At 36.2% G+C, this 25,117-nt stretch overlaps 2 protein-coding genes across 26 annotated transcripts in view; one reads left to right on the top strand and one right to left on the bottom strand.

Annotated features, from left to right (window-relative positions):
• Trpm (transient receptor potential cation channel, subfamily M) overlaps positions 1 to 25,117 on the bottom strand; it is a 343,650-nt gene that overhangs the window by 121,396 nt on the left and 197,137 nt on the right. The gene's annotated exons all lie outside the window — the stretch shown is intronic.
• LOC141435262 (uncharacterized) lies at positions 101 to 3,481 on the top strand. 2 transcript variants are annotated; one of them, XR_012452127.1, is made up of 3 exons: positions 101 to 190; positions 2,183 to 2,448; positions 3,167 to 3,371. XR_012452127.1 is itself a non-coding variant. In XM_074097945.1 (3 exons), the coding sequence occupies exons 1-3, from the start codon at positions 560 to 562 to the stop codon at positions 3,250 to 3,252; spliced, it is 360 nt and encodes a 119-aa protein (XP_073954046.1). In that variant the 5' UTR covers positions 491 to 559; the 3' UTR covers positions 3,253 to 3,481. The 2 variants fall into 2 exon arrangements, 1 of the variants encoding a protein (XP_073954046.1); XM_074097945.1 differs by lacking the exon at positions 101 to 190 and adding an exon at positions 491 to 567 and having other exon boundaries at positions 3,167 to 3,481.

A 25,117-nucleotide genomic window follows, 5' to 3' on the forward strand; every position in this document is an offset into this window, starting at 1 on the left:
ATAAGTAATTAGGTCTCGCTTGACCATTCTTTTGTGTTCTTATATTTGTGTTTTGTCCTAGGCTGACTTCCACAATAGAAGTTTCGCTTATACTTTGCCACGCGACCTATGATCTCCGGTAAAATGGACGAAACAGTCCTTCTTCTAAGGAAATGGAGCATTTCTGAAGAAATCATCAAGAATTTCCTTGGTAAATACCCAAATCTAATCCAAATTCCAATTTAATGTAATCTTGTTATTAATTAGTTACTTGCATTCGTAGATTCAAGCTTTAGTTAGCAGGTTTGTTATATAGTAAACAGTCTTAAGAATCGAATATTATATCCGCAACGTAATGCTTATCTTGATTTAATGCCAAGATTATCTGATTATCGACGAGAATAGTCGGTTTCTCCAGCCCTAGCACGGTAAGGTTTATCGACCCATTTTATCTACCAATGACTCCAAGGAAATATATAAAATGGATAGATAAACCAACTGTGGCTAGGGTCTCGGGTCTCAGGCCTCAGGTGAATATTATATAGGTAAACAGGGCTTATGTACTCGTATTCGTGGCTAAATGATGAGGTGAGTAAAAAGAATTAGATGTGTAAGAAGTGTTGACGTCATAACACATACAGCCTAGGTTGTATCTATAGCGGCAAACTGCTAAAATGCACAGCCAGTCTCTCGGTTTGGTCTTTGCCGTAGTCTAAACTAATGATATTTATTATATTTTTTTAGATAATGACATATCTATAGAGACTTCAAGGATTTGACAGATACTTATCTCAAGGAACTATGTCCTCACATAGGACAAAGAATTATATTAAGAAACAATATTCAAGATTTGTTGGAGTCCGTTGCTACTACTGAAGCATTATCTGAAAACACAGTTTACACCAATCATGAATCACATTCGTCTGCTAGAACTAACAAAGAAGTCTCAGGAGACAGTTTCTCAAGTCTTCCAATTCTGGATGACATCACAAAATATTTTAGAGGACATAAATAGACCCCTCTTCCGGATTTTGACATCAACACACTGTTGCAAACATCTGCCCATGGAAGCAGCATTCTTAATTATTATAAAAGATATCAATGTCTCAATGCTAAGAAACGCAATATACTTGTAGACATTATTATAAAACATATATATACATATATAGTGAACAAGTAATAACAAATTCAGTTATAAAGTAGTAGATATTGTAGAACAAAAAAAAACTTCACTTTTATTATATTAGCGAAGTTTTATGCTGAATCCTACAAAATATCCTTCTCCAGTTCCTACCGTGTTCCTGTCTCATGCCACCTTTATCCAGTAAACCTGCTTGCCTCTGTAAGTCCGCACTGTCTGCACTCAGTGTCCTATGACTCTTATCTTTCCACTGTTATCCTAGATATGACCAGCCCATATTCTTATTATTCATATTATGCTTGCCTTGAGGTATCCTCCTAGTTAGAATTTAGATCTTTGTATACCTAAGTAAAGTTTAGTTCAGGTTTCAGTCATTCATAATGATACAGTTTTGACAACAGACTGCTATTGCAATACTTGACAACATTTGTTTTTAGGGTTCCGTACCTCAAAAGGAAAAACGGAACCCTTAAAGGATCACTTCACATCACTCGCGCATCAAGGGTTCCGAACAAATTTGTCTTGTCTGTCTGTCCGTCTGTCACAGCCAATTTTCTCCGAAACGAATAAACCAATCAAGTTGAAAATTGGTACACATATGTAAGTCGGGGACCCAAAGACAAAACTTGTAACATAAATTAATGAGTTTTAAACATGAGAGGCCGTTTTGGGAGGTAAATTAGCGTTTAACGTCTGTTTTTTGCCAATTTTTGGTAAAAACAGACTTAAAGAAATATGTTGAAATGTCATAGGCTCATAAGTTTTTCATACTAAAATAATAAAGAGGAAAGATTTGTTTGAGTGATTGTTTGTTTGATTGTTCGTATTGAAATTGGCTGTGGCAGACGGACAGACAGACAAGACAAATTTCTTCGGAACCCTTGATGCGCGAGTCCGACTCGCACTTGACCGGTTTTTCTTATCAGACCCAGGCTCAAGTCCTTAATTATAGTAGTTTTGTACAATGTTTGTATAGTAGTTGTATTTAGATTGTAGTTGCATGTTAGTACATAACTTTGTTTTCGAAATACAAAGTAATTAAAATATTACTTTCATTTTCAGTAAACTAAGAGCAGAGGATTACAACTTGATTGCAGCAAGGATTGTATCTCTCTTTCCAAGCGAAAACATTGGGACTTATTTCATGAGAGCGGTTCCAACTGCAAAGTCTATCAGTGGAAAATATATTCCGGCTAAAGGCAAATTAGTTGATAAAGTTCGGAACCTGCTGTATATATCTGGAGAGAAACACCGGAGGCCAAAATCAACACAGAGAATACCAGAAAATGAGCTGGAGAATGAGCCGAAAAATCTTTCCTTGATGATAGGTTTGTAATTATACTGTATTTATGTTTTCCACGGCTAATTCATTGGACCAATTTCGTTGAAATTTTGCACTATTTTTAACTCCCGGCGCAAAAAGAGGGGTGTTATAAGTTTAACGTGTCTCTGTGTATCTGTCTGTGGTATCTATCTCCCAAACGGATGAACCGATTTTCGTTTTTTTTTTTTTTTGTGTCATAGTTAATTTTATCCCGAGTGTTTGTTACATGTCCTGTGTCACTGATATTTGTATGTATATCACTTTATTGTACAATAATATCTGTGTACAGTCACGGATTTTAATTGTTAGGCCACTGTGAAGTTTTTTAAATTTGCAGTATTATGGCATTCACAAGCATTTACATTTTAGCCAGCTCAATAGTATAGCAAACAACTAAATTAAAATTCCTAAAGTGGCCTAATAATTAAAATCCCTGACTGTACATACCTATTTTTGTTTCAGTCTGTGGTATATATACATATTGGTGTCCTTGACTATAAGATATATATAATTAACTTTTTTTTTATACAATAAGGAAAGCAAACAATTAAGTGAATCACCTGATGCTAAGTGATCACTGATCACCGCTGCCCATAGACATCCGCAACCCCAAAGGGATTGCAGATGTGTTGCCAATCTAGACTGCTAAGGTGAAATGCCTCTTGTGCCTATAATTTTTTTTTTTTTATTAATATTGTGACTTTAATTCGTTTTTTATTCAGATGCTGCTCACGATGACGACTGTTTGTGGTTGAAAAATAACAATGAGCCATGGGATGAGGTCGTCTTGAGATGGAAAAAAAACTAGAAAATACAGGATAGGACAGGAACACATTTTTCCAACAATACACGATTTTTTGGAAAATTGGCCAATATTAAAAGATGCCAAAGGACATGTGCTGGTAATTAAATATTTATTTTGCTATGCACTATACAAATCATTGAAATTGTTTACATTATTTTTACAGTAAATGTATACTATGTGTGAGAGCCGTAATACTCTGTAATAATAATAGTCTGCAATGTTCCTATCCGAATCTGAGTAATATTTCTCCGACGAAGAAGCAGTACTATTTGTATGATAAATCAGTAGGCTTTTTTTTAATGGCTTTCACCCTTGCTGTTTTGGCAAGGAGTATTTTGCCAATGTCGATGTAGAGACATGACACGCATGAGGAGATAGTCCGGTTTTAATTAAAACTTGTTATTTGGTCAATAATAGAGCCACAGAGTACTTTGTTTTTATTCACGCCGGACTTATTTAATTTTATTGAGATTAAGTGCGCAACCTGTCATGCACATAATACTAACTGCTAACCATATAGATGACTAGTAAATAGATAAGTTATTAACCTTTGCAACGCCACGTCAACTACAAAAGTTGCCCGAAATGTTGCGAAAAGTTGTCCGAATGCATTTTATTCTGGAACTGTAAATATTTCAGGATTTTTATATAACAACCCTAACCTAACCTAAAGGGTTCTACACGATGGTCCTGAAATAAATCCTGAAATATTTACAGTTTCAGAAAAAAATGCATTCGGACAAATGAGGTTTTGAATTTTAATCATTCGGAATTTTAATTTTTCGAGGTTGTGATAATATGTAATTTTAATGTATATGATTGTTTTTCGTATACTGCTCAAAATAATATAAGCCACCTGCATATTTCTGGTTTATTGTATGACTGATTTCATATTAATCCAAATAAGTGAAACAATTGACAAATTAATTAAATGTTTGCTAGCTTAATTAACTACACAATTTATTTTTAAATAAGTTTATTACTGTTTAATATAAATTTCACGTAACGACCAAATTACTGGTGGCTCTTATTTTCTTTTGAGTAGTATACGACTATAATAAATACATCTATTACTTTATCAATAGTGAATAAAAAATTAAAAATTCATTTTTTTTACAAATAAAATTTTATTTCAACGATGGCATTCACAATGCTGTAAAGAATTGCCTGTTGTGTCACCGCAAATCTATTGTGTAGGGTATAGGGTGTAATGTTGTATAAAACTAAAGGGGCGATCACTACTACATTTACATTTTATTGTTCGCAGAATTACCTAGTATGTCTATAAGGTGAGTCTTGTGATTAGAACTATCTGGTTATTTACAACCAACCTATATAACTCCTTCTAGGGTCACTGTTCTGAACAAAGACAGGCGTGATACTGTTCTTCATAGAGTAATATCGCACCTGTTATTGTTCAAAATAGTGATCCCTAGAGGGAGTTATTTAAGTTACTTGCAATTACAAGACTCCTCATTTTCTTTTTTTGGTCCGAGGCTAAAGTTAGTTTGTATTTTAATTCTTAATCACCAGTGACTTATTAATAATTATTAATACTTAAGTAAATCATAATCATGTTGATGTAAATTAAACCACTAAAGAAATATTTTTTGTCAAGTCAGTAATAGAAGTCGATGAGCCGTTGTGGAGCTCAAAATGGTCTATCTACACACGACTATTATATACTGCCAAGGAAAAGAGAGCGTGAGGATTATTTTGAGCTCCACATACTTTTATTCACTTCTGCTACTGAATGTACCTAGTGATGATGGTTGCACGTTGTTTTGTAGACAGATTTTTCACATAATTTCATTTTATAGAAATTAATTCCCATATTCTCATTTCATAGAATGATCAATTCAAATACTATCTTGAATCGTATGCAAACGTTTCATAGATGTTTCATTTCATAGAAAGCTATTTTCTGGGTTATTTTCTTAACTTTTTGATTGAAATATAAATCTAACCTAACCTATTTAACTATCAATAAATTTATCCTGAAATGTGAAAATAGCTTTCTATGAAATGAAACATCTATGAAACGTTTGTATATGATTCAAGATGGTATGTGAATTGATCATTCTATGAAATGAGAATATGGGAATTAATTTCTATAAAATTAAATTATGTGAAAAATCTGTCTGTATATAAAACAAGGGGACACCAGTGATGATAAGTACATGGAAGGAAAATTTATGTATAATTTTTGTCATTTTCATAATCATTAATTAGTGATCATAGGTTAGTGATTGTTTTTCGTATAATAAATACATCTATTACTTTCTCTATTACGTATTTCGTTTATTTTGTCAGTGTCCAACGTCACAGTTTTTTTGTGTAATTCTGGATAGTTTTCTAAAAACTAAACGTGTATTTAGCTAATTAAACAATATGTAGGCAAAGGCAGGAATTTATTCGGTACAATTATGTTTATATGAAAGGCTTATCCAGATTTCGCTTATTGCCAATGAGAATATAATTAATAAAAAGTTTAGTTGCGCTATTATTAATATTGCTGGTGTGGAAGATCAGTAATACTAATAATTGCAACAACCTCATTTAATTTTGCAGTTAGGCCACATACACCTGTAAGTTTTAGTAAAGTAAGCAGCTTCCGTAACGAAATTACGACAAATTTACTAGTGTTAACGCCTTTGTAAGTAGCTTACCGTACTTACGTGAGTAGTGAAAGTTTACGGTAAGCTACTTACAAAGGCATTTACTTTAGTAAATTAAATTTGTCATAAGTTCATTACGGATGCTGCTTACGTTACTAAAACTTACAGGTGTAAAGTATTGACTTACTGTTTCTCGATTCAAATATTTCCAGAATTACAGGAAAAAATCGAACCTCTCCCAACAAGTATCAATGGACTTGAAGCAAGACATAAATATATCTTACTTCAAAAAACAATGGACTTGAAGCAAGATATAAATATATCTTACTTCAAAAATTAATGGACTTGAAGCAAGACATAGATATATCTTACTACAATAAACAATGGACTTGAAGCAAGAGATAAATATATCTTACTTCAAAATACAATACTCTCTACTCAAGATAACAATGAAATCAAACCAAAAGATTCCATTACTTGGATAAAGATTCAAGTATTAAACCAAAACATTTACTGACTTCAATAAAAAGTTTAAACTATTTATTTCAAGTAATATTCTTTCTTGGTTTAATAAGAAAGATGTTTTGATTAGAGATTGAATATTTATAAATTTAAAAGATAATTGTTTTGGTTCAAGAAATTTTACTTCTCACATTAAGAAATTATCATCTTTAAAGTCATTGGGTGAATATCAAACCAAGAATTAAAGTTACTTGGTACAAGTTAAAGTAAAGTTCAGTTTGATACTCACTGTTTCACATTAAGAAACAACAATTTAATTCCAAGTACTGGAAGTCATTACTTTGAGACTGATTGTTTCAATTCAAGAGTTTTAATTCTCACATTAAGAAATATCATCTTTAAAGTAATTGGGTGAATATGAAACCAAGAACTAAAGTTACTTGATATAAGTAACACTGTTTCACATTAAGAAACAACAATTTAATTCCAAGTACTGTTAGTCATTATTTCGAGACTGACAATAGTTATTTGTGCAACAAGAGAGCAAAGTGTTTTTGTTGAGAGTGTTGATTTTCAATCCCGAGTAAGCGAAGGATTCTATAATTGAATCACGAGCGTTAGCGAGTGATTCTAGGTTAGAATCCTGAGATCAGCAAGGGATTGAAATACACGAGATGCAAAAAAACTTTGGTCTCGTGTGACACATACAATTTCACCTCAGCAGCGAGAACATAATTTAAATGTAGCATAAGAATAAAACCACATATACCTACCTGTTTTACAAAATAAAACACATTTTTTTTTAATAGAATCCGATTATTATCAAATATAATAATTACATTTAAAACCATAAAAAGAGTCCAGTAGCTACAATACAAATCGCATACTCATAACATGCAATCTTAACTTCTTGTACTAATGTCACACTTATTTTTTAATACTGCAAAAAGCCTCATCTCGGGGTAATTGAAAAAGGTTGAACAATTAAACCTTTAAATATGATTTTTATTAAGATTTCTATTACATAAACATAAATAGATTTGTTAAAAAATCATTCAATTTAACAAATAATAATTATACTGTAGAGGCAGTATACGGAATTCTTTTATAAAAAAAAAAACAAGAGAAGCGGCTTTCGTGCAACGAGGTTGCATACTTTATTAAAAGATCAGGAAAATTTACATTTTGGAAATATTTCGATATATTTTTAATACCAAAAATTTAATTTAAGTTTGTAATCGACAAATTTAATCCTATCTCTTGCTTTTTTCGAGTTGAAGTGAAATGACAGATCAAAGTAAAGTTCAAATATTTGGAATTCAGTGAGTAGACCCAACACTGTACTCAGCATTTAAAAAAATAATTAAAAAGTTACTTTGTCTCACGGAGTGAGCAAAATGCGATTTTGCTCACTGATTTCTCATAGCAAAACCTGCCTGTTTGAGGTGCTGAGGTGAAAATTCTTATTATGAGTAATATAACTATAATGCAATTAAGAGACAATACTTCTTTGTGTTAAGAATTTGTGAATTTGTTTCTGAATAACAATTTTCATGAAACAAAACAGTCTCACTCTTGGAATAAACATATTTTTTTTAAAAAAAGAGTGTTTTATGACTTGCAAAAAGAGATTTAATAGTTGGAGGAAGTAATAAACTTCGAAACATTTTATGTCTTATTACAAGCAATTTGTGTCTTCCTGATATAGAAAACAGGATATGTCTTGAACGAAATAGGTTTATTTGGTTGAAGAGATCTTTTTTTTCTGTGTAATAATAGTACAGGTAAGTAGGTGAGTGTATGTTCGTATATTGATTTTTACTATGACGATTAACACATTTAGGTTGAGTGAGCTGTTTTGCGCCATTTTGTACCTTTTATTTCCACACGTGGGTGATTTGGAAAGTTTATAATAATACACTCCTGTTTTATTTTTGCTCAGTTTATTTTTTTATATTTTCTTCTTCATTTCATTACCTACTAAAATGAATATTGCTGGGGCGTGTTATCTTCAATTTTCATTTGATCACGTACTCGTTTACGCCCAGCCCACGGCTTCACCCTCGCAGAAAAATGAAAAATGAGCTAGTTCTAAAAATATCATCAGTAAAAATCCTTAGTGAACTTCTATAATAATTAGAGTACATGTTTGATAAATCGCAAGCCTTTAACTCCGTGACTTACAGCCTTATTCATAACAAGTTAGAGCCTCCTTGAAGGCTCCTTGAAGGCCCGATGCTAAAAAACGTGATTCATAAACGTCTGTTAGCGCTAATCAGTCGATAAAGGCTCTAAAGTTAGAGGACCGTAGACCCTCCTTTATCTCCCTGCTAAGTCACAAAATGGCCTCCACAAGTTTGAACAGCTGACTTTGACAAGAGCAAAAAACCATACCGGAGGTATTTTTAGTGAAGGGTGAAGACGCAAAAATTTAAAAAAAAACCAGGAAAAATTATTTTCAGGAATTCGTATTTAAAAATCTATTTAATTAAGCAGGTAATTATTACTGCTACTTTACTACTTTAAAAAAAAAATAGGATGATTAACATAATTACGGCTTTTTGCACTTAAACATAAACATGCGGATCGGAAATGGCGGGAAAACAAACAGCTCGCATTTTTTTTTCCTGCTTATTTGCTGTCAATTTTTTTTAAAATTAACGATGAGACCGTTTTTTGTCTTTGATTTGTCAATATGGCCAACATAACGCGTCTAATCCGTCTATCAGCAGCTCAACAACTAGCAGACTGCTAGCAAGCGTTTATGAATCATACTTCTTGACAACCGTCTAACAAGCTTAATCAGTCTGCTAAGTAACAGACCGATCAAACCTCTATTAAGGAGTTTTTATGAATAAGGCTGTTAGTCGGTATAATATATCCTGTCAGTCAATCATTATGTTATAATGTTAAGGTAGGTACATTTGAAAAAAGTTGATTTCATAGGCGTGAGGTTTCCTTTGATATCCATCTCAGCCTATATACGTCGCACTGCTGGGCACAGGCCTCCTCTCAGAACAAGAGGGCTTAGGCCATAGTTCCCACGCGGGCCCATTGTGGATTGGGAACTTCACACGCACCATTGAATTGCTTTGCAGGCGTGTGCAGATTTCCTCACGATGTTTTCCTTCACCGCAAAGCTCGTGGTAAATTTCTAATGTAACTCCGTACATGAATTTCAAAAAATCAGACGTGCGAGCCGGGGTTTGAACCCACGACCCTCTGCTTGAGAGGCGATAGGTCAAACCACTAGGCCTTTGTTATATTCAGGACAAACGTAAAATTTGTGTGCGAGAAAGAACATTATCATCAACATATGACACACCCCAACAATAGTACTTTGAGGCTTCCAGTATGTAATCAAACATTAATTTTAATACGACATTCGCGGTTTCGCAAATTACTTCTTCCCTTTATTTGTATTAACAGCAATTTTAACGAGCTCTGCTTTATTTGGGTCGCATAATGACTAAACTTTGTGAAGGAACGGTGGATATTTGAATGCCTTACGGCGTTTGGATACCAAAGGGACTATTAGAGCTCAGTTTACTTTAATAGTAAAAAGTACGTCACAGAATCGACACATGTTTGACAACCGCTCTACCACCTACTAGCCATTACACCGCCGGCGGTATATACATATAGTAGCAGTCGATTGTGTATCGGAGAAAATAGTTAGAATCACTACGTCAGTCTAAGTCAGCGCCTTTATTGCAAGCTTTTATTTAACTTGGATCGTTTGTATATTTGTAACTTTGCCTGTAATCATGGTTTCAAAATTTGCAAACCATATTCGTACCACTTTCTGTTATCTGATTGAGCTTAAATTTGGCATACTTAGGTGCTTCTGTCATCAAACACCATATTATCCATACTTTATCATCATCATCATCATCCCAGCCTCCCACTGCTGGGCACAGGTCTCCTCTCAGAACAAGAGGGCTTGGGCCATAGTTCCCACGCGGGACCATACTTTATACTTTATAATATTATAAATGCGAAAGTGTGTGAGTTTGTATGTTAGTGTATTTGTATTCGCAAGCATGCGGGAAGCGAGTGTCCATTCCACTCGCCGTTCGTTCGCGCGTGGCAACCTCGCGAGTGAAGCGATCCGGTGACGCTACGGAGTTGATCACGAAACAGAAAAAACTAGCGGAACTGCCAAAAGCTTCAACTTGTACCGAAACCCGTGTCGCCGGAAATGCGCACATGCGCATTGGACACACACTTTGAAATCTTGGCGCTTATTGGTCATTAGCTTCTATTCGAAAAAAGGTAATAACTTTTGAACCGGTAACATTAATTAGAATTTTAAATCAACGTTATACTTATATATATCGCTGAGAGTCCATTGTGCAGCTACGTAGCGCCACATCACCCTGACTAGCGGAACTAATTTGACGAGAATGTCAAGATTGTCAAGTTAGTTTCGCTATTTACTAATAGGTGTCAAATTTTGTAGACGTATATATATAGAATATATTGACCCGGATAACTCACGTCTTAAACCGAGTTTAGCTCGACATGTTTCGGATACACGATTACGGATGTACGGATTAGCCCGAAACATGTCGAGCTAAACTCGATTTAAGACGTGAGTTATCCGGGTCAATATATTTAATATGAGTGAGTCTCACGGTAGTTTCATGTTCAAAATTGTATATATATAGCATTGTAAAATGAGCTCCATGTGAATACATTAAGATCCCACAAAAACATTTCATGTTAAATGTTGCCAAGACGAGACCGTGTAGCTCGCACTGTCAAAAAGTAATCAGTTCTCTTGTAGAGCCAAGTTTCTAACCCTACGTGCCCAGCTCTAACAGCCTTATTCATAAAAAGTTAGAGCTTCCTTGAAGGCTCCTTGAAGGCCCGATGCTAAAAAACATGATTCATAAACGTCTGTTAGCGCTAATCAGTCGATCAAGGCTCTGCTAAAGTTAGAGGACCGTAGACCCTCCTTTATCTCTCTGCTAAGTCACAAAATGGCCGCCACAAGTTTGAACAGCTGACTTTGACTAGAGCAAAAAACCATAGGTACCGAAGATATTTATAGTGAAGGCAGGGCTAGGCAGATTAAAAAAAAACAGGAAAATTTATTTTCAGGAATTTGTATTTAAAAATCCTCTAAATTAGCAACAATAAATTAACAAGAAATATGAAAAAAAATAAGGATGATTAACATAATTATGGCTTTTTGCACAACATAAACATGCGGATCGGAAATGGCGGGAAAACAAACATCTCGCTTTTTATTTTTTTTCCTGGTAATTTGCTGTCACTGCTGTCAATTTTTTTTTTAATTATCGATTAGGCCATTTTTTGTCTTTGATTTGTCAAGGTGGCCACATAATAATAATAATAATAATAATAAATATCACGGGACAATTCATAACGCGTCTAATCCGTCTATCAGCAGCTCAACAACTAGCAGACTGCTAGCAAGCGTTTATGAATCATACTTCTTGACAACCGTCTAACAAGCTTAATCAGTCTGCTAAGTAACAGACCGATCAAACCTCAATTAAGGATTTTTTATGAATAAGGCTGTAAATCTATAAGCCCTAACTTTACACTAAAATTGCGATGAAATACTACAGCAGTAGCTCGTAGCGAGTAGTTCGTAGCGCGTAGCAGCGTTTTCCAACCGTGGACTAAACTGGCGAGTCGGCCGCACGAACCTTTTGCAATTCGTCATATGGGCTTGAACTTAAAAATCTATTCAATCTTTTACTCTTTCCGTGCGGAAATGTAGATTTTAGAAGCGGCTGCTTGACATTTCCACTAGTTTTTCTGTTCCGTGGAGTTGATGTAGTGAGCGCATACCCATACAAATCCATATGAAGAATACTAACCGCTCGAGGCGAGGTGGTGTTGATCGGGTGCCGGGTGGCTGTAATGAGCTGTAACCAGGTGGTAGGACCTTGTGCAAGGTCCGCCCGGATTGCTACCACCATCTTGCTCGCTAATCCTGCCGTGAAGCAGCAGTGCTTGCACTGTTGTGTTTCGGCGTGAAGAGTAAGACAGCCGGTGAAATTACTGGCACGTGAGGTATCCCATCTTAGGCCTCTAGGTTGGCAACGCGTCTGCAATACCCCTGGTGTTGCAGATGTTTATGGGCGGTGGTGATCTCTTACCATCGGGAGACCCACTTGCTCGTTTGCCATCCAGTCAAATAAAAAAAAACCTTTAATATCAAAAGTAAACAAGCCCAACACCAGCCTGTATAAAGTCCTGATCTGCATCATATATCATCCCTGTTTACTTTCCGCCCCTTTGCATGCATCCGAGAATAAACAACGGGACAGTAATAGCAGACAAATAGAAGGAATTATGCAAGAAGCGTGGAAATTGAAATGCATATTTTCCAGATCATGGCTGTGAGTGAAAAATGTTATAAAAGTATCTTTCTTGCAAAAGAAAGGCGTTGGGCGCAAGGCTTTTTGTCATATTTGCTAAAACATTATACCTACACCAGTATACGTTTGCACAGCTTACATTAAAAAAAAAGGAGGTGCAGCGCAAATATATGGCATTAAAGCACGGACTCGTTACCTAGGTACAAACATTTTGCTACTTCAATGATTCTGAAATATACTTTTTTTATAAAATGCAATATGTCTTTAAAAACTAAAAAAAAAACTTAGTTTTGATGTACCTGCCTATCCATGTATCGTCCCGAACAACGATTGCACAACTTCGTATGGCTCTATGTCATTTTATTCTAACACAGCAGTTTTAATGACTTCGTAAGTAAAAGTTTAATCGGTCAATTGAACCTCTAAATAACAAAACCAGGCAGATATCCGCCCTTTCGGGAAACTCGACAAGTCCCGATTATACCCGAACGTGCGGAAACTGGTTAGCAACTTTTCGGGATCCTGTTTACACCGATTTATACTCAGCGGCACAAAATTTGGCCCACCCATCGTACAAAATTACCGATTCTGCATACATTTGAGGGCGAGATTTTTTTCCGCTCAGTGTATTATGAAAAACGTATTCCTGTTGACCTTTTAGAGAGGCTCAGAGTCACGCAACGAACTATGGAGAGAGCTATGCTTGGAATTTCTTTGCGCGATAGAATACGAGTAGCTGGAAAAATATGCAAGTTGAAGTGGCAACAGATAACCGTTGGGGGAGAAAAGTCCTCGAGTGGCGACCACAAACCGGAAGACGAAGCGTTGTGAGGCCTCCCACCAGGTGGACTGACGACATCGTGAGAGTGGCCGGAAACCGGTGGATGCAAGTGGCGAGTTGTCGCTCATTGTGGCAGTCTAGGGCTCCCCCTTAGAACGCCACAATGTGCAACGCCTTTGTTCAGCAGTCGACGTCTTTCGGCTGATGATGATGATGACGTGTCCTCAGTGCTGTTACTAGCTGCGTCCTGATGTTGAAATTTTTGTTGTTGTATTTTACTGTTTTCTAACAAGCAACCCTTATACTTTCGCCGTCATATCACATACATAAACTACCTAACTAACGCAATGTCTATCAACTGAGTTTGTTCTTTTGTTTTTATACAATACCTGCCTTTTCCCTTACGTATATATTATAACTTCTACAACAGTCACAGAACACGGTGTGACGGTAGGCTAAGAAGCGAAATTCATTTGTTTCTATTAATACCGTCGGAAATTGAGCCTCGGAGTGTATTACAGTTAGTTTGTACGGTCGCAATCCCCTGGATGTTTGCTTCTGACTAAATGAAAAACTGTTTATTGCGGTGTTTCAGTACACTTTTAGAGTTCTATAAACTCGGCAGAAAAAAAAGGAACGTTTTTATAGGATCCCTTCTATGTCTTTCAGTCTAGCTAATTTTCCCTGAAACTACTGAACCGATTGAGTTGGAAATTATGTACCGCGCCACCTGCATTATCTGCCACAGCTGAGCGTGCAAAAATATCTGACATGTCTAGCGGCCCTTAGAAGTAGAATCGTGTACTTATCAGATATTTATGTATGCTTTGTTGTCATATATTGGTGCTGGTAACTGTACACTTAGGGGCTGTTTCACCATCCATTGATTAGCGTTAACCGACGGTTAAATGTGATGCCGTCTCCGTCTATTCGAACAAAACAAATAGAGACGGCATCACAGCTAACCGCCAGTTAACACAAATCAATGGATGGTGAAACAGCCCCTTAATAATTATAATTCAGTAACTCCAAGACAAACGTGAAAGAAAATAAATGAAATTTAAACGTTGGAAGTTCCTTTTCGAGGATAAATTAGAAAGAATAACTTTGCGAACTATCACATGTAACAAATCAAAGAGGAAACGGTGCCAGCATCTTCGGGACTACTAGTAATTTGTTTTAGTTTTAGGATTTTGTTTTTATTTTATTTTTTATTTAATGTAAATATTTTAAGTTTAGGATAGTATTATGTATAAAAATTTAAATATAAAAAAAATATATTTAACCAAACTACTTTTTCATCTTATAGTTTATAAATTAATTAGTTACTAATTGCTAGGTACACATACTTAAATTTCTCTTTCTTATAAAACTAAATTACTTATTTCTAGTTATCTTATTTTAACGGCATTAAATTTAAGTTTTATCTAAATAGATTTAATTTATTAATTTAAATGGTTTTTATGTTGTTTTTTTAATAAATCTATTTATGAATAGCTGTTCTTGATAGAGACGAACGGCGAAAAAGAGGGGAGGCCTTTGCCCATCACTGGTACACCTTAACAGGCTAAAAAAAGGCATTTTAATTAGGTTTCACAAATCAAATGAAAGGGCTTGTTTTTAGAATCTCAGTTTTAGGGTTCCGTACCCAAAGGGTGCCAACGGGACCCTATTACTGAGACTCTTGCATACGTTTTTATAATAAAATTCCAAAAAATATTACAAATGAAAAGGATACAAAATTCAGATCTATTGTCAAGAAGACATTAATATCAAAGGCGTATTATAAAGTTAATGATTATATTATGGACAGGGACATTTGGAAATAATTCCGATCCGCATTAGCGATCCCTTCAAATAGCGAACCTACTGTGTTAAAATAAAGTTGTGTTAAATACTTGTGATGTATACATATCATTTAATAATAATGTATACTGTTTAAAAAAAATACCTCGTTGAGTTTCTTGCCGGATTCTTCTCAGCAGAGGTTTTCCGTACTGGTGGTAGATTTTTTTGACATTCATAAGTGCTTGTTATGGCCTAAATTGAATAAAGATATTTTGACTTTGACTTTGACTTTGACTCCGCTGTCTGTCTGTCTGTCTGTCTGTCTGTCCGTCTGTCACAGGGCTCTATCTCTTAAGCCGTAAAAGATATACACTTGAAAGTTTCACAGATTATGTATTACTGTGGCCGCTATAACAACAAATACTAAAAATAAAGTAGTTACAAATTAAAGGGGGTCGTCATACAAGAAACGTGTTTTTTTCAGCGTTTTTTGGTGGCTAGGCGTTATTAGCCGTTGCTAAGGCGACCGAGTCGCCTAGCAACGGGTAGCTATGTCGTTTGAATATTTACCTTTTAAATTTAATGATGTTCAACTTAAATTTGAAGTGGATATCTTCAACAAATTGAGCTGAAATTTTGCATGCATGTATAAATCCGATGACAATGCAATATTATTATGACGTAGAGCTGATCTGATGATGAAGTTAGATGTTGGCCATAGGAACTCTGTAATAAAACTACACGATCGCATCGATTTTGGTCTCATCTGATTCGTCTTGACAACTACCTACTTTAAATTTAAAATACAAACTGAAATATAGATGCACAGAAAAACCAGAAAAACAAGACCATCACTGGGAATCGAACCCAGAAAAAAAATACAAAAAGATTCCAAAAAACCAATCTTGACTACCTACTTTGGTAACCAGGGGCAAAAAGTACCGCCAGCAAAAAAGCTTGTATTAGAATTTTTTACAAAAATTATTACTGAACTATTTGTTTTTAAAACATTATACGGAGGTGCGGAACCCTTCATGCGCAAGTCACTCGCACTCGCACTTGACCGATTCTTTTTAAATAATGCTTTTCTCCTTTCCTTCCTCCCCTCCGTGAAAGTACTGGGATCTAAAATGTGATATGAAACTAACTAAAACTACTCTAGTGTTAACCAAGCTGGAAACTCATTTTGTTTCACGTAAAAAAATCATAGCTACAGAAAAAAAGTGTAATTATTTCAAATCGTCTATCATTATCAGTAAAAATTATCATTATCAATGAAGATTACGCACTCTACGATCAAGAATACTAACTCAAGATAATCCACCATATTAATTTATACATTGAATGAAATTTAGATCAAGATGGTAGATGGTGTATGTAACATTTTAAGTTGGTTATACTCTTGATCTAGAGGTGCGTTTCTCAAATTACTAATTTAGTATCCATAAGGGCCACGGTAAGGTGCACATTTCTTTCATTTACCGTAAACTGCTTCAACTATGCCCTCTGGCCCCAACATTGCCTAATTTGATTTCAGTCTCAGTCTTCGACTTCGGGCTTCTAATAGACTCTCGTTCGTAATTCCTTATTTACCGCCTTTAAGACACAATGTACTAGTTCATAATTCCCCAAATAGTGTAAACAACAGCCAACTACCAAAGTCAGTTACGTCTGACGATTTACCCGTCTACATTACATCTACTAATTGAATCACAAATCAACTTGATACGAATGCTTAAGGGGAGGTCGTACAGGAAAGATATATTACAGAAGGCTGTTTCATAAATGATGATTTACAAAAATTGGGATAAAATTCGAATAAGAAAAACAAAACAAGTATTAAGATTATCAAAATCAAAATATTAGGCACATTAGTTTCTATGATAAAAGGATAGAAAATAATAAATTTCGTCTATTTTTTCCCTTAAAATATTTATTTGAAAATCACAAAATATACATAGATCAATTGATAGAAAAAAAATTAACCTAAACTTATAATATAACCTACAAACTAAGACCTAAACTACTTACAACCTAAAAACCACCATTCCGCGTCGTACCCGGCTCAAAGGTGCCCATAATGCCAGCCGCATTTCCCGCTGTATGGCCAGCGCCACCTGCTGAACCAGGTACGACCCGGAGCGGAGGTCTATTTTTTTAAATAACTTCAAATATTTAAATTTTTAAAGTATATTTGAGATTCCCACAACAGGCTCTTTCATTTGAAATTGTTTCCCAGAAATAAGACCAAGCTAGCTAGATCGATTTGTCATCCCCGAACACCCCCACATACCAAATTTCATCGAAATCGTTGGAGCCGTTTCCGAGATTCTGATTATATATGCATGAATTGCTCGTTAAAAGGTATTAGATTTATTTTTGTTTTGAAGCAGAGCCCTAAAATTAAAATGTATATGAAATTTTAAATGAGCCTATAAAGGATAATGTATAAGTTATGACCCTAGAAATTATTACTTACAGCGAGATAAGCTTAGTAACTAATAACGCACGAAACTTGGAAAAATCCAACACTGCTAAGTTTCAAGAGCCATACAGTCATTTCCACAACAAGACAATCTCCAAAACTCTTATGAACTCAGCAAAAATAACGTTTTTCGGATAAAGGTCACCTTAAGAAAAGTTTACTTTGTCCGAGAAAGACAAAGGGACTGAATAAAGGGCGTCTGGGAGGTGGAGGCAAGTTTGTGGAAATTGATGGAGCCAGGTGTGGCCGCTGTTTAGGGCCAAGTAACTGGCAGCTTTTGTGAGTTAGCTATTTATTTATTTATTTATTTATCAATAAAAAATATTAACAGGTAACATTACAGTAAAAAGCAATGAGTTGTAAAATTCTATTAACATGTATACCTACAAAAATCACAAAAAAATATAAAAAATATAGGGATTTTTGAAAGCCGTCTTCAATCTTCATCACTCTCCTAAAACGACGGAAGACCACAACCTCAGCCAGAAGTAGGAGCGCAGGACCGCTGATGCTTGGCAGGCACTTGTTAGGTCGGCTATGAGCAGAGTTTACTAAGTAATTAGAAGTGAACAGACGTAGGGATGGGTCCCTAACGCCCTCAGTAATTGATAATGGATTGTACACAATGATATTTAAGTTTAACTCCACACCCTTAATTGCAGAGCGACCGTGCACTTATTAAATAATTTAATAAGTAATTCGACAGAAATTCGGAAGTCCAAGCTGAAGGTCTGCCAAAGAACAATGGAGCGCAGCATTTTAGGTGTTAAAAGAACGGACCGACTCCGAAACACCACACTGCGCTAAAAACATGCATCCTGGACGTAGGTAAAGCCACCGCGAGGCTCAAATGGGACTGGGCAGGCCACGTTTGCCGCATGCACCCGGAAAGTTGGGCACAGGTCACCACACGCTGGTTGCTCCACGATGGCTAATGGCGCCGCCGCAGGCCAAGGCGGAGATGGCGGGATGACCTAGACCGTTTCCAGCGACTGGCCTGACATAAGTGCCGGTCTCCATTTGAAAACTTTGCGGCCTCAACTGTACTGTTCGCATCACCATGAATGGGCTCAATTGGCAATTTTCTCTTTTTTAAGGCCATTTTATCATGTCGCAATGAAAAAGCAGCATTTTTGTGATCACAACTGAATGTAGCTTTTTATTAGTGGAAGAATATTAAAATCGATCTTGTTATTTCAGAGATAACCCTGCAAACGCGCAAAGTTTGCTACTTTTACTTACAAAAGTGAGACAAATAAAATAAAAATTGAAGTTTTTGTAACAAAAATCGCATTTTATATGCTACTAGCGTTTACCCGCGGCTTCGTACCCGTAAATCATTAGATACTGCAGTGAAACTGTAGTAAAATTCTCGTGGGAATTCCCTAAAATTACATCGTGGTTTTCATGGACGTTAAATTATAACACGCGTGCCAAATTTCATGACTAAATCCAGCGGTTGTTATTTCGAAATTTTATCCCTATTCCGTGGGAATATCGAGATAAAAAGTAGCCTACGTGTTATTCCAGATGTCCAGCTATCTACATACCAAATTTCATAACTCTAAGCCCAGCGGTTGTTATTTAGAGATTTATCCCTATCCCGTGGAAATATCGGGATAAAAAGTATCATGTGTTTTAATCCAGGTTATAAACTAACTTTTTGCTAAATTTTATCCTAATGCATCCAGCCGTTTCAGCGTGAAAAAATAAACATACTCACTCACAAACTCACTCACTCACTCACTCACCCACAAACTTTTACATTTATAATATTAGTAGGAGAACGATTTTTAAGATGAAAAAAAATATTGTTTCGCTTTTGTAGGTATTTGAGTAGTGCAATGTATAGGAACTTGTATGTATGTAGATAGGTATTTTAAAACCATTAAGGGTTGCTAAACGATTTTTCGATTCAGTGATTAGTTTGCAAAATATTCAACTTTAAAGTGCAAATTTTCATTAAAATCGAGCGTCTCCCCCCCTCTAAAATCTAAACCAGTGGGTGGAAAAATTCAGGATGGTAGTAAGTATATCAAACTTACAAGGAAAACTATAATGGTTAAGTTTTCTTGAGAATTATTAGTAATTTAAGAGTAGGTAAATAGCAGCCTAAGGTATAAAATATAAACTTGGAATATTCCGTACAAAATACGAAATCCTAAGAAAAATATTACTTAATTTTTTCGTAATGGCTACGGAACCCTATTTCGGGCGTGTCCGATACGCTCTTGGCCAGGTTTTTTCATTAGCTTTGTACTATGACTCACAAAGGTAAAGCTAGTCACTCAGAAATACAGTTTAATAAATAGTCTCTTTGCGTAACCAAAATATTTACAATGACTAGATTTTCCAAGCATATTTTGTGAAGAATCTAGATTGTGTGAAGAACGTCTAGTCAGTATTATGAAGTTTAAGGGACCCCACACATGTGGATGCGGAATCGGCTTTAGCTGATAAAAAAACGCTTTATGTTTACGGAATTCGTTTCAGAATATCGAAAATACAAACTGAAATATAGATGCACAGAAAAACCAGAAAAATAAGACCAGCGCTGGGAATCGAACCCAGGTCCTCGGCATTCCGTGCCGTGTGCTTTACCGCTACACCAGCGCTGGACAACAATACAGACACGAATTTCTCCTATGCACCTCATATCTCAGCTTGTGTTGTTTCTTATTTACCCACTTAAGCAGCGACACTAGCGACATCTATGCCGTAGTCCTCATCGAGAAACTTTTTTTTACACAAAAACACAACAAAAAATTTGGAATTGAAATAAAAAATACAAAAAGATTCCAAAAAAACAATCTTACCGGCCGAGCCCATACAATGGTTCAACTTCACATACATTATTAAAAACCAAACAAATTAATTTTGCTATATAGTAATGCGCGAGATACGCATTACAGAGGGATTATGATATTAATAATTTATTTATTAGCCAATTAAAATTTACAGCATTACAATTCAGACCTGCGCTGTAAATTTAAAAACATAAAAATAATGTTATGTGTGATATGAGTATGTGTATGTAAATCTGTGCAAATAAATAATTTTTACTGTGAAAATTATTTATTAACAAACAAATAATACATACAATAATTAACAGAAATAAATAAACTAAAACTAACTTACTGTAGGTAATCCTAAAAATCTATATTTACAAATATCACCCAAGTCGTTGCTATTGGGCAGGGTGCCCATAAGGCTGGCTGCCTTTCCTCGTTGTATGGCAATGCCAATACTTTGACCGAGGAAAGAGCCAGCCCTATGTTCACCAGTGGAACGGGCAAGCTTCTTAAAAAAAATTAAACAGTGTTTTTGCTTCGGGACCAAGCCTTTCAACAGCAAAAGCCGCAAATATGAAATTGTTTGCCAGATTCTCATATTTACGGCATTTTGCTGTTTCGGCCGTTGCAGCCGCCGCACCAGCCTTCAATGATGTCTTAGCAAGATGAGACGGCGCCAATGTGTCCACACATGTGGCGTCCCAAATAAGCGGCCGTCCCATTTGCCAAGGAACAAGCGTTATTCCGTCAGGTCTGTGGTCTTTTACTGTACATAGCTTTAAAAGACTTTAGTTATGACATCAAATATTTACACCGCGTTTTTCCTTCAAAATTGTTTAGACCCGCGTTGGGGACTATTTGCATACATTCCGTATGCATGGATCACGTGTGGGGAGGGGGGCAGGAGGTCAATGCGGTCGTAGGCTTACCGGAGGCATACTGAAATTTTTATCAGGCGCTGCAAATTGGCGGGTTTAAAGCCTACTAGTGGTGAAGAGATATGGACTGCCAGGTGTCTTTAACAACTCCGGTTTTCTTAGTGTTCTTAGCGTACTTTACAAATAACAAGGAAAGCGACAATGGCAAGTAGAAGCCGCATGCTGGATTTAATTTTCCAAAAGAAAGTTGTCACCGGCAATCTGAATTGTCCTTATGTATTGCAGAAAATCAATTTCTCCATCTAGAGCACCCAGGTCATGTAATATTAAACTTTTCGGTTGTACTAATAGTCGCGCTAATCTTAAGAGACATTGACCGCTCTTGCGTATGTAGGTATGCGATCTTTGGAATATCAGCACTGTATTGATCTCAACTTTTCAATCTTCCCATTCATGAAAACCATATAATAAAATTGGAACCCTTTGGATATAAAGGTCTAATAAGAAAAACAAAGTACAGTTTGGAAAAAAATAGGGTCCAATAGAAAATAACCCATTCAAATCACAAATACTCCAGACTGTAACCGGAAACGGACCTTTACTCCGGGTAGCGTTAAGTGTTTCAAGAGGTTTCCGTTTTCATGGTCTCATTTCCGGCGGAAATGCCCGATGACGTCACGCGCTATCTTCGATATTCATGCCTCATAAATCGTAACTGCCTTCGGGGAGCTGAGTAAAGGATGGACCACACCAGTAGTCAAAATAAGAAATTAAATTTAAAATAAAATAAAAAAGTTTATTCGAGACACAGACAAATAAAAGGTAAAAGAATAAATATAAAATACTAATGAAAAATGGTAAATGTTTGTGTGTGCCCGAAATGGTCCCGCCTTAGTATAAATGCGAACTCCTCGGAGGAGTCAGCGTTTGTCTTCCGGCGAGACCATACGTTGAAATACGTTGACGTGCCAATACGTGAACATGCCTCATGCGTCACGGTTTTTAACGTCTACCGTCCACATCACTAGTCAAAAAACTGACGCGCAGTGAACACTGTGACGTAACATATTCACTTTTTTCAAGGCGGAGCATTAAATATGCATCGATTTACACTTCAGCGTTTTTGAGCAGCGGCGTAGACCGTACGTGATAAAAACGGGACGCATGAGTCATACCTGCGTGTATGGTGCGTTAGCATATTTTGTTAAACCTTCTTGTTTCTATCTATAATATTCAACAACCTGGCCATTTTCTTTGACACTGTTTGTTTTATATTTTAAATATTATCCCTATTATTTTTGTCTGTCAACACATCATTTTTGCGTTATGTGTGCCCGTTGACATTAAACTTCGTATCTTACTTAGGAACTCTCTAGTACGCAACAAAAGCGCCTTTGCGTTTGCGGTGCGTCAGCGTATTTTGAACAGCGGTGTGGTTGATCCTTAACATTGACAATAAGTTTCAAGGAAAATACTCGTTGAAAATCAACTTAGCCCAGTCACGGGACTGAGGTGATGCATTATAGATGATTAAACTAATTTAGGGGAAAATAAGTGGGGGAGTGAATAGATCTTGTGCGGGTTACTTGGACTCGTTTACTGATCTCTCGAACTACCACCGAACAGAACTCTCTCCATCCATTATGAACGTACATGCTAGCTTATATACAAGAATATCTCTAAGGTACTGAGATGGCGGCGTGGCTTATCTGGATCGAACGCGCGTGAGATAGTTATCACTGCATTCCAAATCAATCGACACGATCCAGATAAATCATGTGCGAGCCATGGCACAACTAATAAAGAAGGACTGTCATACAACTTGTTGAGAAAAAAGTCGCCAAACATGTGATATTTGGTATTCAACTCATATGGAAAATTATTATTCGCACATTAACCGGACCCAGAAGAAGTACCTATTGGTTACAACCTGTGCAGATTATGTAATCTGTTCGTTTGTTCGTCGTTTAAAAAGATCTCCCCAAAAACAGTCGTGTAATCGTGTATGAAGCTGTGGTAACCTTAAGCCGCGTTCACATTTATCTGGCGTGTTGTGTCGTAACGCATCAGAACGCTATCGGTTTCATATATTGTGTATGGTTGCGATGCAGTGTGTTGTGACGGCTTGTGTTGTGTCGCATCACAAGCTATAGAGAAAGAGTTAGAGCTTGACAACACAACACGACAGCTAAATGAGAATGCGCCTTTAGGCCGTATTGTCTTAGCCCAGGCTCTAGCGGTCGCATTCAGCATCTCTTTCTGCCCTCATCTTATACCGTGAGACAGAAAGAAGTGGTGAAAGCGATCGTGATTCCGAGTGCGTTATACCTACCGTAAGAAGAACAAGAAAGAAATAGTACATTGTGCCTTAAGGGGCGTATAAGAAGGGGATTACTAACGAGAGTCTATTAGAAGTCTATTAGAAGGCTTTTAATGACTTGAGTTTGTAATCCTTCCTTCATCACATTGCGAGGAAAAAAATGCAGAAAATTAAATTATTTTGTGTCTAAACACTTCACAGCTCGGCAAAAGAAAGACGCTAAGAAAACAACTGAATAGTCCCACTTGAGGTTGGCGGTCTTCGTCCCCACATCAACAATTAGAATTTTGAGTTTGGATTAACATACTGAAATTTTATCGTCAACCGCACCAAAAGGACGTTCCCAGCTTGCAACCATATTAAGTGTCAATGAGTGTCTATTGTAATGTATGACATGATTTGACATATTGACGTGCTGTTTCTTCCGGAACAGATTGCCAGACAATATTACCGCCAATATATTGCGATGCTTCTTTGCCAAGCTTTCTCTGCGAAGTATGCACATATTGCGCCTCCGTTCGAGTACAAAGTAGTAAATTGAAGGTAATTTTGCGAACGTCGCATCAAAGCTTCTTCTGATGGCTTTTATCATGTATCCGACAGAATATTTTGGAAAGTAAAAGGGATTCCTGTATAAGAGCTACCTCTTAGGTCTTAGCGTTACTTTTTATAGTAATTTTATACAAATCCATAACAGAGTGTCTTGCGATTTTCTTGCGATCTTGGTGATTTGAGTGTCTTGGCAAAATAAAAATAAAACCGTATCAGTTAGCACGTCATGAAGATTTTTTTTAACCAACTAATGTTTATTTATAAATACACACGCATCAGCGTTCACTTAACACAGCAACTCCCGGAAAACTTCCAACAGTTTTTATTGCGAACAAAATAAGTCAATTTGGGCGACACAGATTCCCGCTTCACGCCAGAAGTTGGTGAGACCTCGGGCACCTGACGATAATGCCTATAACTTCCAATCCAATACTAAGCTGGCTTATTACGGCTATGACGGCGCCAAATCTTACTCGGATTTGTTGAGGCACTTAGACTTGAGTTTAGGTAAGTTGAAAAGAATTTATTTTAAGAACAGCCTAAATTAGTAGCTACCGCTTAGTGCTTCCTACACATGCTGATTGGAGGCCTTTTGGTGTCCTATCGTGTCACCACGTAACTTAGTGTTTAATGTTAGTTTTAGTGTTTTAGTCTGTCAACGAACTGTACGGTGGTGGTATTGATCGAACCAAATAAATCTTTCTTTCTTTTCTTTCTTTCCTACTAATCCTTACACGATGCGATAGTTTATTTTTTATTTGTGTGTATCGCTTTGACGACTATGGTACTCAACGAACCAGGATGAAGTTTGAAAAGGAAATAGGGTAGTTTTT

This window comes from Choristoneura fumiferana, chromosome 14, assembly GCF_025370935.1.
Source record: "Choristoneura fumiferana chromosome 14, NRCan_CFum_1, whole genome shotgun sequence".
Classification (NCBI taxonomy): domain Eukaryota; kingdom Metazoa; phylum Arthropoda; class Insecta; order Lepidoptera; family Tortricidae; genus Choristoneura; species Choristoneura fumiferana.

Bases quoted from the DNA above. Each gene is read 5' to 3' on its own strand.
- LOC141435262 (XM_074097945.1), top strand. The intron at 2,449-3,166 runs GTTTGTAATTAT...TTTTTTATTCAG, and splicing joins AAATCTTTCCTTGATGATAG to ATGCTGCTCACGATGACGAC.